Here is a 15,955-nt window from a genome sequence, read left to right as displayed (position 1 = left end):
AGCTGGAGAAAAACTGCTTTTCTATTGCAGATTTAATAGTACTTGAAGACTGAAACTGGAATGTCAGATTTTCCATTTTGGGGGGTGGTAGGGACTGATGGTATGCAGTAGAAATGAACATTAAATTTGTTGAGTATTTAATCCTAAGGATTTGGAACAGTTTAAAAACTGTTAGAAACTATATAATACTAGATCTTTTTAACGTTAGGTTTTTTTCAACTTCAGGTGAAAAAAATCTTACTATGGTTACTTGGACTATAAGGCAGTATTACAGTTCAGATTGGAAAATTCAGTTTTGTCTGTCAGGTATTAATATACTCCTGCAGGACTCCTCTCTACTTATGGGGGCAGCCCTGAACCATTCAAGGTGGCATCCTTCAAATTATAATAGTTTGTCTTATCCTGAAAGGGAATAAATAGGGGAAACTGGGTTTAGCAGTTCTGAGAGAATGTAAACAATTTGGGGTGAGCAGCTTTTCTTGTGTGGCCTGGTCACACCACTGTTGCTTCAGCATGCATAGTGCTAATTTATTAAGAAAACTTGTGAGGATTTTTGAAATGTGTCTGTAACGTGTGGAGGTGGGCTTTTATGACCCATTACCTATAAACCTGTAAAGAGTAACAATTTTTCTTTATCCAGAAGAGGGAGCAAGAGAGGGACAAATGCAAATTCATTCGGTAATTTCAGATACTAATCCAAAAGCTAGATTTATCAGGACTCCAGTTCTGCCGAGTCCTTTTGAAGTAGGGTTAGATGCTTTAGCATGGCAACCCTAAATAATAAAAGCACTTGGAGACTTTTGATTTCTCTCAGTAATTCTATAGTGTTTACATTTTCTTTCAATACCTAAATTTTTAAAAGAAAATGTCTCTCCGGCAGACTTTTTGCAACCAACAAAGTTGCCATGGGAAAATTTTTATATGGTTAAATGAGAAATATTTTTTGTCGTTAAAACTTGGGGGGCGGAAGTATAGTGGCTTGTGGGTGGTTTTTAAATTGGTGATTTCTGATATCAGAGCCACTACATAGGAAAAATTCTAGTTAAAGTCTTGGCTTTGGTCCAACTAGTTTGGACTTTGGATTATTTATTTATTTATTTTTGTGTTTAAGACTGCTTATGTTTGAGATCTGAAAAGTTATGACTAATTGGCCCAAGGGTACAAGCCTTTGTTTTAGCCTGTTAGTATGTTAAATGGTATATATAGTTCTCATTGGTCTAGAGTTGTGCACCGGTAAACTTGTATCTGTTAAAAGTGTTGAGAGTCTCTATCAAAATTTCTGCTTTTCTGGAGAAAAATAAGAACCTTTTAGAAAACACCCAAAGCAGTGATCTCTGCTGTTTCATAGAATTTTTCCACCAAAAGTTTGATTTGATTGGCTCTCATAGCTTTTTTAGCCAGCCAAAAAATAAAATGTACCTTTACAGAAGTTAAGAACTTTTACAAAATATATTCTCTCATGAAACAAGTTCTGTGCCACTATATCTCAAGAATGATTATGCCTTAAGTATGTTTTCTTAAGTTATTTCCTGAAAGTTAATATAATATAATTGGCTCATTTCTCTGATGTGGAGTAAGTGACTTAAAATTACAGTAAACCGTGTTGTGAATCTTCTCAGTGTGTTCTGTTTCACATCAAGTTCTTTTAAAACAATGGTTCTCAAGCCTTAGAAAAAATCTTAGTGCCCCTTATACTCTTAAAGTATACAAAGAGCTTTTGATGTGGATTATGTCTATTGATATTTACCATATTGGAAATTAAAACAAATTTCAAAACAAGAATATACAAGCTCATGTGCCTTTTAGCCTTGACAGGCTAAAGGCCCAAGAGAATGAATGAGAGTGACAAATTATTTATTATTTATTCCTGTTGGAATACTAAATACTAGGAATACTAAATACTATTGGATTTCCCCCCACCCCGAAAAGCTGCCTTAAATGAGTGTGAGTGTGTGTGTGTATCCATCCTTCTCTTTTATCATGTATCTGTTTCTAATGACTTGACCTCAAGATGCTTTAGGGAACATTTCACAGTAAAGTAGATAAGTAGTAACGCTATTTTACTAGTAAGGAAGTGAGAAAAGTTGTTGACCCGGCTGAATCACCTATAGTAATAAACTGATTCTGGTGACTGAAGTTTTTAAATTAAACTTGAATACCATAACACTTTTTAAAATTAGGTACCTTTCATTGTAGTTTTGTTAGTATCTTCTTACTGAATCATTTGGTTAGGCAGTATGACATATAGTGATAGGAAACCATGTTCCAGACAGACTGGAATTCAGCTTTCCAGTTCTTCCACTTTGTGACTTGGGCAAGTCACTTAATTTCTCTGAGAGTCTGTTTACTCAAATATAAAATGAAGAAAATATATCTTATAAGAGTTAGCACATAGGTGTTTGGGTTTCATACAATAGCAGTATGATTTAATGTCTGGGAAGTGTCAATTAATTTAAGACCACTTTTTTTTTTTTTTTTTTTTTTTTTGCGGTACGTGGGCCTCTCACTGTTGTGGCCTCTCCTGTTGCGGAGCACAGGCTCCGGACGCGCAGGCTCAGCGGCTGTGGCTCACGGGCCTAGCCGCTCTGCGGCATATGGGATCTTCCCGGACTGGGGCACGAACCCGTGTCCCCTGCATCGTTAGGCGGACTCTCAACCACTGCGCCGCCAGGGAAGCCCAAGACCACTTTTGAAAAAGTTCACAAGTGTTAGATTTTTGTTTCACAGAATGCAATAGGAACTGCTTATGGTGACCACCAGCCATTTATGGTTTCATAGAAGTGGAATCTTTAATTTTGTTGTAATACTTAGATTTACTGTATCAGTATAACTTGATTTTGCCCAGAAGGTAGCTCTGTTCTTAAGTGTAAAAAAGTTTTATTTACTTATTTGTTTATATTTAAATTGTTTATTTATTTAGGCTGCGCTGGGTCTTCGTTGCAGCGTGCAGGGTTTAGTTACGGTATGTGGGATCTTAGTTCCCCCACCAGGGATTGAACCTGGGCCCCTTGCATTGGGAGCATGGAGTCTTAACCCCTGGACCACCAGGGAAGTCCCTATAAAGGAAATTTTCTAACAGCCTTGTGAGAATGATGGGAAGGTTGATCCTGTTAGGTGAGAGATATTATGCTTAAGAGGTCATCTTCTTTCTGACCTTAGACTCTGGTTTGATACCAGTCAGTTCTGTCTCTTGCTTAGTAAACTTCCTAATCTGTGAAATGGGACTAACAAGTGTTTTCTCATAGAGTTATGAAATAATAACGTAAAGCTGAAGTCATAGTATAGTGTCTAGTATGTTGTAAATGAATAGTTGTTAAGTGTTATGTACATATTGTAATTTTTTTAACCTTTTTTTCCTAGGCTATGGTGAACTAAATGGTAATGCTGGAGAAAGAGAAATATCTTTAAAGAGCCTGGGTTCTGATGAAGCCACCAACCCTATTTCCAGGGTCCTCAATGGCAACCAACAAGTTGTAGACACTAATCTGAAGCAGACTGTAAAGTCCAGCACCTTTGGGAAAGCAGGAATTAAAACCAGGAATTTCATTCAGAAAAACAGTATGGACAAAAAGAATGGGAAGTCTTATGAAAATAAATCTGGAGAGAACCAATCTGTAGACAAGACTGATACCGTAGCAATTCCAAATGGTGTTGTAACAAATAATTCTGGCTATATTGCTAATGGTTATATGGGCAAAGGAGCAGATAATGATGGTAGTGGATCTGAGAGCGGATATACCACTCCTAAAAAAAGGAAAGCTAGGCGCAATAGTGCCAAGGGTTGTGAAAACCTTAATTTAGTGCAGGACAAAATAATGCAACAAGAGACCAATGTCCCAACCTTAAAACAGGGACTTGAAACTTTCAAGCCTGACTACAGTGAACAAAAGGGAAATCGAGTAGATGGTTCAAAGCCCATTTGGAAGTATGAAACTGGGCCTGGAGGAACAAGTCGAGGAAAACCTGCTGTGGGTGATATGCTGAGGAAAAGCTCTGATATCAAGCCTGGTGTGAGCAGCAAAAAGTTTGATGATCGGCCCAAAGGAAAGCATACTTCTGCTGTTGCCTCCAAAGAGGACTCGTGGACCCTATTTAAACCACCCCCAGTTTTTCCAGTGGACAATAGCAGTGCTAAAATAGTTCCTAAAATAAGTTATGCAAGCAAAGTTAAGGAAAACCTCAACAAAACTGTACAGAACTCTTCCGTGTCACCATCTTCATCTTCATCCTCTTCGTCATCTACTGGGGAAACTCAGACCCAATCTTCAAGTCGATTATCCCAGGTCCCTATGTCAGCGCTGAAATCTGTTACTTCGGCCAGCTTCTCTAATGGGCCAGTTTTAGCAGGGACTGATGCAAGTGTGTATTCTCCTGGGGGTCAGCCACTGCTAACTACTGCTGCTAATACGCTAACACCCATCTCTTCTGGGACTGATTCAGTTCTCCAAGACATGAGTCTGACTTCAGCAGCTGTTGAACAAATTAAGTCCAGCCTTTTTATCTACCCTTCAAATATGCAAACTGTGCTGTTGAGCACAGCACAAGTGGATCTACCCTCTCAGACAGATCAGCAAAACCTGGGGGATATCTTCCAGAATCAGTGGGGTTTATCATTTATCAATGAGCCCAGTGCTGGCCCTGAGACTGTTATTGGGAAATCATCAGATCATAAAGTGATGGAGGTGACATTTCAAGGGGAATATCCTGCCACTTTGGTTTCACAGGGTGCTGAAATAATCCCCTCAGGAACTGAGCATCCTGTGTTTCCCAAGGCTTATGAGCTGGAAAAACGGACTAGTCCTCAAGTTCTGGGTAGCATTCTAAAATCTGGGACTACTAGTGAGAGTGGAGCCTTATCCTTGGAACCCAGTCATATAGGTGACCTGCAAAAAGCAGACACCAGTAGTCAAGGTGCTTTAGTGTTTCTCTCAAAGGACTATGAGATAGAAAATCAAAATCCTCTGGCGTCTCCTACGAACACTTTGTTAGGCTCCGCCAAAGAACAGAGATACCAGAGAGGCCTAGAAAGGAATGATAGCTGGGGTTCTTTTGACCTGAGGGCTGCTATTGTATATCACACTAAAGGTAACTTATTTGTTTCCTATATGAAGGTTCTTACTGGTCATTTTAATATACATTTATTGGCTGTTGTATTAAGAGTGAAATTTGGAAGCTACTATGAGATTCTTTAAGAATTCCAGAGCTTAGTTGAGAATAACAATGTTGATAAGCAGCTGATACCAGACTCTAATTCAGGGTCTTTGAAAACAGTATGGTTAAAGTTTAGAAGGAATGTTCACTTTTCCAAGTTAAAAGCGTTTCTTTTTATATAGACAAGGATAATTGACCTCCTGCCTTTTGTTCAAGGAATATTAAATTTTTTCTTTGAACAGGTGTTGCCTCTGCTTTTTATATCATATGCTTCTTTATTAGTGAGCTCACTTGTTTGTTCTCATTTGCTTAAAATGAGTAGGAGCAGTGTTTTGGAGGAGTCCAAAAAGGTGGAGTGTCAACTAATTTTTTCTCTTATAAGAAGGAATAACAGGTGCTAAAAGGTAACTAGAAGATAATCAAACTACAATGGTAGGGACCAGGCTCTTGGGAGTCTGCACCTGTCACAGCCCCAAAGCCCATGTTAAAAAAGAACCAGAGGGCTTCCCTGGTGGCGCAGTGGTTGGGAGTCTGCTTGCCAATACAAGGGACACGGGTTCGACCCGCGGTCTGGGAAGATCCCACATGCCGCGGAGCGACTGGGCCCGTGAGCCATAACTGCTGAGCCTGCGCATCTGGAGCCTGTGCTCCGCAACGGGAGAGGCTACAGCAGTGAGAGGCCTGTGCACCGCAAAAAAAAAAAAAAAGAACCAGATATCTTTCAAGCTCCATTTTAATAACCTTCTTAGGATATGGCTTATTTGTGTCTTAAGGAAAAATTTGCTATGTGGCATAACTAATTTAAATCCTTAAAATAATGTTTATTTGGTGTGTTTGTTTTTGCAGTATTTTTGTAGCCGTTTTTTTAAATTTATTTTTTATTGAAGTATAGTTGAATTACAGTGTTGTGTTAATTACTGCTGTACAGCAAAGTGACTCAGTTATACATATATACATTCTTTTTCATATTCTTTTCCATTGTGGCTTATCACAGGATATTGAGTATAGTTCCCTATGCTATACAGTAGGACCTTATTGTTTATCCATTCTATATATACCAGTTTGCATATGCTAATCCCAAACTCCCACTTAAAACAATGTTTTTTGTTTCATGAATGATGTTTACAAATGATGTTACAAGTACCTCTGTGCTTTGGAGAACAGTGGTTTTCAGTTTTCCTTTTCTACCTCCCCCACCTCCCCTAACAGAAATCCATACCCCATGCATGCATGCACACACCTAATATATACTGCACAGTCCCATTTTTAACAGTAGCTCATTTAGGCAATGATTTGCAACTGCAGGGGAGAGAAAGCATATCAGATAATAGGGATAAGGTAATTACCATATTCTCCCTGGAAGAATCACTGCCTCATAGATGAATAACAAAGCTATTTACATGACTTCTAAGCCAATTACCTAGTCTCCATACTTTTCTTTAGCTGCAGATTGTAAGACATTAGTAAAATAAACAGATGTCCTTTTAAATTTTTCTTCCTTTAAAAAATAGGAGTAAATACTAGAATTGCCTTCTAGGAGTTAAGGAGTAGAAATCCTGGCAGATAAAATTACCTGTTTTCACTTTTCTCCAGCACTGCTCTTCGGAAGTAAATACGCGTTAACCAAGAGCTGGATGTTTTTGGGAAAGTTAGGGTAAAAGAAATACTTATTTTCTTAAGACATTGGTTAATTATATGTTAAATTCTGCCAGGGGAGTTGGGTGTTTTTGATATTTTCTGTGCCATCTGCCCTCCAGAGACCAGTGTACTTGGAAAATCTTTACCAAAGTATTTTATACTGGTGGTGGTTGTGTGAGCCTGAGAAGATATCTGGTTGTGTTATGTTCTCCCACAACCTGGAAAAATTCTGGGACAGGTTGTTCCATTGGGAACTTGGTTGTTGGTATTATGTATGATGTTTATTATGGAGAAATGCAGGCCTTTTTTAATGGGAGTATTAACTCCTGTTTATTCTTAGGTGTTCTGTGTATGCACTTGTCCTATAGATGGGCTAACTATGAAATCCATGGTATTTAGATAAGCTAAATACCCCTACATGGATGCAGTTGTACTTACTTTTGCTGATGTAACTGAAAGGTTTGCTTTAGTAAAGTGCATCAGTTTGAGTTTTGTAATTGGACATTATTGAGATGAAATTGGTATTGATTTTTTTTTTTTCTTCCCTAGAACAAACAGGTAATATTCAGTTCAGTTAGGTCCCAAAGTGGCAGGTGCTTTGAATTCCTGCCAAATCCATTAGGTCACTAATTTTTCTTTTATTTGAATTTGTTTTGGTCACAACCTTTTGAAGATATGAAGATCTTTTTCTTAAACGAAGACTTGCCCTTTTTTCAAGTGTTCTAAAATTCTAAAAGAGGCAATAATCAGTGGGACTTATTGGACTGTCCTTTAAAAGAGCACTTGTATTATTTTCTTGATCCTTTAGTATGATCTTTAAATGTTCAAAAGTAACCTATTACTGAGTAATTTGAATGAAGTTAGACTTAGGATTGGAAGTTCTGTGCATACTTCCTAACTTCAAAAATAAGCCCTTCAGCAACTTTATTTGGAAATAGTAGGTAGGAGGGTGCATTATGTCAGTTCAACAGGAATGGCACATTTTTGAGATTAAATATTAATTACCTGTGGTCTTAAACGTTAGTTACTGCAGATTTAAAAAATCTGAATGTTTAGTTGAGGGATGTGAAATGAAGATACAGTGAGGCAGGGCTTCCCTGGTGGCGCAGTGGTTGAGAGTCCGCCTGCCGATGCAGGGGACACGGTCCGTGAAGATCCCACATGCCGCGGAGTGGCTGGGCCCGTGAGCCATGTCCGCTGAGCCTGCGCATCTGGAGCCTGTGCTCCGCAATGGGAGAGGCCACAGCAGTGAGAGGCCCGCATACCACACACACACACAAAAAAAGATACAGTGAGGCATAAAAAAGGAATTGATAGGAATTCTTGTTCTTGGGATTTTTCTTACAGCTTTTGATATAAATATGCTACTAACTTCTTAAGAAATAAGACTGTTAATCTTTGTGGTTTTGGGGGGAATATTGTACCATGACATAGCAGTACCAGTATTTAAGTTAAGAGGTAGGCCTCTTTTCCTATTTATCTCAAGTGACACTTGAATTAAAACTTCAAAGTGATAATTTTTTAATTGATTATGAAAATTTAAGTATATATAAGTATATAAATATATTTATGTATATTTAAAAATGGAGCCAAATACTACAGTGAACCCCAATGTGCCCATCATCCAGCTTGAACATTTAGAAAACATTGTCATTCTTATTTCATCTACCCACCTTCACACTCTTAGGAGTTTTTAAAAGCAAATTCCAGGTATCAGCATTTTAGTCGTTGATACTTTGAGTATGTTAGAGTGATGGCTTTTAATGCACATACTCAAGACATATAACCATTGCCACCTTCAAAGTAATTACTCAGAATGCTTAGTTAGTAGAACTCTTTGATTTGTTGTCAAAGGCTTAGAATACTAGATCCTAACTTTCTGAGGTGATATCTTTAGTTTTGAAATGGTCTAAAGTCATTTGAAGCCAAGAAGTAACATTGATTGGTGTGAGTTGTGTGGTTAATGTGTTAATTTAAACCAGTTAATTTATCTTGCCTGGCTAATACTGCACTAAAGGATATTAAGCATTCAAAATGCTGACATTTTGGAGTATTCATTAAATAATTTGATTTGATAAAATTTACCCATCACATAGAGACTCAGGGGAGATAAATAGTGTAAGATTTAATTTTTGATGATTGGGGTGAGTCAAAATGAAAGCTGTCTAGTATAAAATATTCCTAAGGCAGCTCAAGGCTATTGCATGAAATTTAAAAAATTTGTTTCTGTATTACCTCCACAGGTGGCAGGTTATTGGCATAAGTGGTTTGATCCACTCGAGTTGGGTCCTGGATTGAAAAAAAATTTTAACTCACTGGGTGGTTCTAATTGCCGACTAGGATTGGGACTCTAGGTCTATAGAGAACTTTCCCCAGCTTAATTCTTTTTATTTTCTTTTCTGTCACAGTTTTCTGTACTACTAAGGAGTTGTGCAATAATTTGTTTTGCTCTTATTGTTGTACCTACCATAGGCCTAGTTGTGGAAAACTTGCTTTCACAGGGTGAGTCTTTTCCTTTAAAGAACTTCAGTAGAGGAGAAAACACAATACACAAGTTTTAAGGCAAGGATTTTAAATGTCATAAGAAGGATAAAAATAAGAGATTTTAGTTGGGGGAGAGAGAGTTCCTTAATGGAGTAAATGCAGGGTATGTTTTCCTGGAGGCTGTGGCATTTAAACTGGATTTTTGATGGATGGGGGTAAAATTTTTGACTTAATGGAAATACAGAGAACAGAAAGATAAAGAACAGAAAAGTTGGAAAACAAGTAAAGTAGGAAGATATCCACTTTGGATGTGGTGAGGGGATATAAAAGAGAAGGAAGGTAAATAGCTGCCAGATCATGGAGGTTTTTAATTTCCATCTGGAGGCAGGGGGAGCCACTGAATATCTGGGAGATAGGCTGGTAGAATGGAAGTAACTTAAACTGACAAAAGACAGGGGTTTTAATGCTATTCCTAATTCCTGTGTACTTGGGCAAATCATTTATCATTTTTAAGCCTGGGTTTTCTAATTTTATAAAATAAGTATATCAGCCTTTGTTCTGTGTTACCAGATTGTACTCAGCTGCTGTAATAACTGGGCTGGTATTAAACAATTGACTTGTAGATCTGTGTTCAGGTAGATAAATGTGGCACCAATTTGTAGGGTAGATTAGAAGCCATTTTTCTGGTGACTAGAAGTAAAAGATCAGTCAGACTCTTGGAATAGTCCCGGCAGAGAAATAACAAAGATTTCCCCCTTTGTATTTGTAGTCATGTGAATGTATTATTTATCCAAAAATGAACAAACGTTTATTTTTTTAAAGTTTTTAGATTGGGTAAGGGCAAGAGGGAGCTGATAAATATTTCTACATCTGCAGGATAATGGGAAACAGGATTTTTTTTTAATTTTATGTATTTTTTTATACAGCAGGTTCTTATTGTTTTATACATATTAGTGTATATATGTCAATCCCAATCTCCCAAGGGAAACAGGATATTGAGGAGGCAAGTTACGGTTAATTAAATTGATCCATAAAACTGATGGGAACTATACATACAGTTTATATATTTGTTCACAAAAAGATCTGAATATTAAATTTTCTCCCGTTAACACAGTGCTTAATAAGCCTTTTCGCTGTATTGCATTTGCTCCATAATTGTGCCATCAAAGCTATCTTTCTAATAATCTTATTAACAGGTACCTGCAGATTTGAGTTTGGTTTCAGTCCTAGCTGAATATCCTATATTTGGGAAGAGTCCTTTTTTCCCCTCTCTGTAATACGGGACATATAGGAATGTATGTGACAAGTAATTCTTAATAATTGTGTAAGATCCTTTTTTCCCAGTGACTTTCCATTTTAACATTCGTCCTGGATACTTGATTTCTCATTAATTCTGCTTTATGAGTACAGTAATTACTTTGCTACTAATCTGGAAGGTAACTTGTAAGGAATTTAATAGAAGCTAAAATTTAACCCCTAGATTTCATTAGCTGAAGTCCTGAGGGAGAGGGAAGTAATCACCCATGCTATAAAAACAGAAATTGTCTGTTACTATCATAGTAGTAGCAGTTTCATTCTAAGCAACTTGAATTTGATATTTAACCTTCAAAAGTAATTTGAAATAGAATAAGTGCTCCAAGTTTCTATTGTGTGTATTTAGAGGTTGTCCAGACAATTCTGTTTTCTGTTGGTGTCACTCCAAATGGGGAATGTAGGGTTGAGATTGATACACTGAAGAGTTCGTTAAGCATCTACTGAAAAGGTGGTGACTTAACAACTATCTTAATCAACTTTACTTGAAAATGTACAGTATTTCTTTATGGGTATAGTCAAAATGAGAAGAAAAAGAGAAGGGTGGGGAGAAATTTCTGACAAGCAAAAGAATAGGCAGGTAGGTACAGTGACTGGTTGAGAAGGAGGAAGTCAGGATAGCAAAACACAGCATTGGGATAGCCAGAAATCACCAAAAGACAGGTAAATCTAAGCTAGAGAAAAAGCAAATTTAAATTTATGCCACCACCCTTGCAGAATTTTACAGAATTTGATCTAAAATGTCTTAATAAGGGGTTGGAAGGCATGATTACTGATAAATTGATCTGGGGGTTCTCATTTGTGGGAATCAGCTTGTTTTGCCTTATATATGATTTATTTTCTTTTTGTGGGGAGCCATTACATGCTTCTTAAAATGTTTAAATGTTTTTAAATGATTTTTTTAATGTTCTATTAAACTGGGACAGTAGTATCTTTCAATTTTAAAGGCAAACAGTTAAGCTTTTAGTTAGCTTTAACCCTCTTCAGTCTTTTTCTTTGAAGGATTTTAGAATTAGAAGATTAATCTATTTGGTTGAACCATATGAAATTGCTGTTTTTTGTAGGTCAAAACAGGTTGAATAATAGCAGTTTCAAATGGGTCTACCTAAAACTACTTTTCTATATTATTACTTTGACTGATTTATGAGTAGTATTCCGTTCAAATCAATAGTTATTTATTTATTATGTCAAGCACTGTGTGTGGTGATAAGCAGATGAAAAGAGAGGGTTCATGTTATTAAGGAACTCAGTCTGATGGGGAAACATGGAAAGAAATTTATTACTAGTGTGATTACTCTATAGAAAAATGCATTTAGAATATAGAGAAACCGCTAAGGTGAGTGGGTGGGGTCAGGGGATGAGGGTAGTCAGGATTCAAAAAAGAAGTGAACGTTGGCTTATTTATTTGTAGAAGGAGAGTCAATATTTTAGGTGGAAGTGAAATAGTGTTTGAAGATTGCCAGTTATTCAGTTTGTTTCAAGGAAGGTGAATGGTGCAAGTTAAATCTTTAACTTAGTCATTGAATTTATTTATTAATGTATCAGCCACTGTGTCAAATGCTAGAAATAAATTTATTTTTTATTTCATTTCTTATTTTTGGCTGCATTGGGTCTTTGTTGCTGCGTGCAGGCTTTCTCTAGTTGCAGAGAGCTGGGGCTTCTCTTTGTTGCGGTGCGCGGGCTTCTCATTGCGGTGGCTTCTCTTGTTGTGGAGCACCAGCTCTAGGCGCAGGCTTCAGTAGTTGTGGCACGTGGGCTCAGTAGTTGTGGCTCGTGGGCTCAGTAGTTGTGGCACATGGGCTTAGTTGTTCCGTGGCCTGTGGGATCTTCCTGGACCAGGGCTTGAACCTGTGTCCCCTGCATTGGCAGGCAGATCCACTGCGTCACCAAAGAAGCCCTACAAATAAATTTTATATGAGACATACACAGAACCAATCTCCATGTAGGCAAGTGGGAATCCATTGAAATGTTTTGAGCAGTGTGGTCACTTTCAGATTTATATTTTTAAAGGAAGAGAATTATAACCATGGTGTAGAAAATAGAAAGTGAGGCTCAGTTAACTTCATAAGAGAGCAGTTAAAAGACAACTTCAGAAATGTGCATAGGATACCACTGCTTGAACTGGGCTAGAGAAAAGGGGATAGGGATAGGTAACTAGAAAGTTACAGATGTCTTAACTTTGGGTAAGAGTTGCAGTAGTTGAACACTCCCTCCCTGCGTTCTCTAGTTTCCATTTCCTTAACTCGACCCACTCTTCCTACTTCCTATGTGTTTGATATAACCTTCCTGGTATCATTCTCTTTTTCTTAAATGTTGGTGCTCCTTCAGTCCCCTTTTCATGCTTTTGAACTCCTGGGTAATCTCATCTAATTCTCTTGCTGTGAATTAAGCTCAAGACTTCTTCAGCTGCTTTTATGCTGAGTTCAGACCACGTATATTCAATTCAACATCACTCCAATTCTGTGTTTGTAAAACTGAATTCATTTTTTTCCCAAAACCTGCTCGCTCTTTCTTGCCTTCCCTCTCAGTGAATTAACATACAATACAACCCTTATCATTAGGTTTATATGGATCCTCTCGAACATCTCCATTCTTTTCTATCTCTAATACAACTGTCCTAAATTCTTTACTTCTGCAGTAACATTTACTGGGCTCTTTTTCTGTATTGTCATTTCATCCATTCTCTTCAGCTGCCTTGAGGAATCATTCCTAATATTTGGTTAATAACCTCATATTTCTTCAGTAGCTTCCCTTCACCGATGTAATTAAATAACAAACTTTTCTTTATGAATGCTTTGTGCTCTTTCCCCAAAATAGCAAAAAGGCATTTTTCTTTGTCTAAATCTTTCCTTCTTGGTGACTTTCAGCTTTATTCCCTGAATAGTGGTGTTCTTTGTCTAAATCTTTTCCTCTTAGTGACTTACTAAATTACCTGTGACTGCTAAAGCCTGGGTCAGGAAACTTGTTTTATAAAGGACCAGATATTTTAGGCTTTGTGAGCCAGTCTCTGTTGTTATTTGGTTCAGCCTTGCACACAAAAGCAGTGGGCGTGGCTCTGTTCCAGTAAAACTTTATTTGCAAAAACAAGTGGTATGTAGAACCCAGTTGGCTGACTGCTTTAAATTAGCACACCTTGTTTAATAGCATCAGGCTTTGATTGTGCTGATGCTTCTTCTACCTAGAAAAGCTACCTACCTACTCTACTAAGCTCACAGAGGCAGAGCATTTCTTTCTGTTTTTGCATCTATATCCCTATCCCTAAATAGTGCCTTTTAATCCACTTGGAATTAAGAACTTGTAGGTAATTGGACATTGACTACAGGAAGCCTTGAGATAGGGAACTACATAGAAGGTAGTCTGCTTTAGAAAATTGAATGTTACATTTTCTTCATTTGAGTGGCATTACTAAATATTTGAATTTTAAAATTTTGATATAGTAAAATTTCAAATTTGAGTGGTGGTGGTTTAAATGATAGAATCGTGACAAAATTGCCTACCAAGTTTGGCCCTGTGGCTGTTTCTCAGTAACTGTTTGCATAATTGGATAGTGTGATTCCTGTTTTAAAAGAACTGGGAAGTTAGACGTGTGTGTGTGTGTGTGTGAGTGAGTGCATGCGTGTAGAAGAGGGCAGTGTTAAAAGGAAAAAGATCAATGTTATGCTATGTTATGATTCTGTATACTTGAAGGTGCCTTCTGTAGGCTTCTTTATACTTGTTCAGCTTCTCTTGTGATAAAGTTAAACAGAAACTCATTTCATATTTAACGTCTGAATCCAAACTTTTGTAACCTAAAAGAGGGCAAAATGTCATTCACTTCTTTCCCATGTATTCTCTGTCACTAGCTTCTTGTTAGTCTTTTTAGAGTGGTTGAAGCATGGCATATAATCCTGCAAACAATATTTGATTTATTTTCCCTTCTTTTTCATCTTAACTTGGAGTTTCATGGAAACATTAAATTGTAATCAAGGAAATCAAGTTGCTACTAGTTATAGAAGTAATTGATATTAAATAGCAGGAAGGGGAATTGCATTCATTTCTCAGTACAACACTGCAGATAATGCTGATTTCCTGGCTGGAAGCTAGGCTGGCCCATGACTAATTTTTTAGCTAGGTCAGCATCCCTTTTCCCTCCTCAGAAGTCATAGTCAAATTCACTACTCCAGAGCCCATATTTGAGGGTAATAAAATTTTCTTGCCAGAAATAATTTAAAATCATTAGAGTAGAATGTAAAGCTGAATGTCCTAGTTGAAGCTAAGGAAATGTCTTCAATCCACTAAAGAAATGGGATGTTTGCAAATAGTTATTTTTGTCTTTATTCTAAATGTGTATGTTTACTCTGCTTTAAAAGTACAATAGTATGCTGCTACTGTGACTCTTGAATGTAGTGCCCTTCTCCCCCCACCCCCCAAAAAAAGGGTGGGGCAGCGGCAGGTTGAGGTTTTCGGCTGGGAAAAGAAAGGAAAATGTTATAGCATAAGCGGGCTATAACAATGAAAAGTTCTGTTGTTTTCTTTTCTCGACATACAACTAAATATAGATTTATCTTTGCATTAAGCAAACTTTAAATAATGAGCATCAAGTAATCTGTGTATACAGAACTCAGGAATTTATCTGTTGCAAAATGTGAGATATCTGTACTTTAAAAGGGGGAAAGGTGGTCGGATTAATTTTTTTTGTAGTGAGGTCAACCAAGGAAAGGCTTCTCTTTGGACTTCTTAAAGTAAGCCATTCTGAGATCCAGAAGTTTGTAGATAACAGCTCTAATTACTATTGCAGCTACTCCTAATTGCCTGAAACTAATGGGATTAGAAATTATATTGACGTGATAGATACATGAGTGCCATGACTAGAATTCCTTTCCTGATATATCTTCTTTTTTTCCCCAGATTAGACTGGTTGCAATTCTCTCTCCTTAGACCTCCTAGGAGATGGGAATTTTCCTGCCAATCTTTAGATGGGCATCTGCTCAGCAATTTAAAGGCCATAGCATCCATCTAAGCTCTTGGACCAAGTGGCAAGCAGTGCATTATTCCCAGTCTTTGTTTAATCAGGGAATTGCTGTGATACCTTGAATGGGATTTTATCTGGATAATTCTTTGGTCATTTTGAATAATTAACCCATTACTCCAAACATCCAATTCTGACAAATTTTCAAAAAATCTTAGCAGGTTTTTTAGAAGTGAGTTTGATGGGGTGGGGGCAGGGAGAATGTGATTCTACCATTCCCTGACCCCATCCATTCACATAAAACAAAAAGTAATAATTTTAGATCTAGACACTTACTTCCTTTTAGCCCTGGGGAGCTATTATGTTGTACCTTAACTATAACCTATGTTCAGATATATCTGATCTTAATGAGCTCCAGTTTTA

At 37.3% G+C, this 15,955-nt stretch overlaps 1 protein-coding gene across 1 annotated transcript in view; it reads left to right on the top strand.

Annotated features, from left to right (window-relative positions):
* The window catches only part of NUFIP2 (nuclear FMR1 interacting protein 2), a 29,395-nt gene that overhangs the window by 2,185 nt on the left and 11,255 nt on the right, over positions 1 to 15,955 (top strand). The window contains exon 2 of the mRNA XM_081220032.1: positions 3,361 to 5,085. Coding sequence (XP_081076158.1) covers positions 3,361 to 5,085 — 1,725 coding nt within the window. The remainder of the gene's footprint in view (positions 1 to 3,360; positions 5,086 to 15,955) is intronic.

The sequence above is a fragment of the Mesoplodon bidens genome, assembly GCF_964165515.1.
Source record: "Mesoplodon bidens genome assembly, chromosome: 19".
NCBI lineage: Eukaryota > Metazoa > Chordata > Mammalia > Artiodactyla > Ziphiidae > Mesoplodon > Mesoplodon bidens.
Note: the sequence above shows the minus strand (reverse complement) of the source record. Positions and strands in the feature narration are given on the sequence as shown.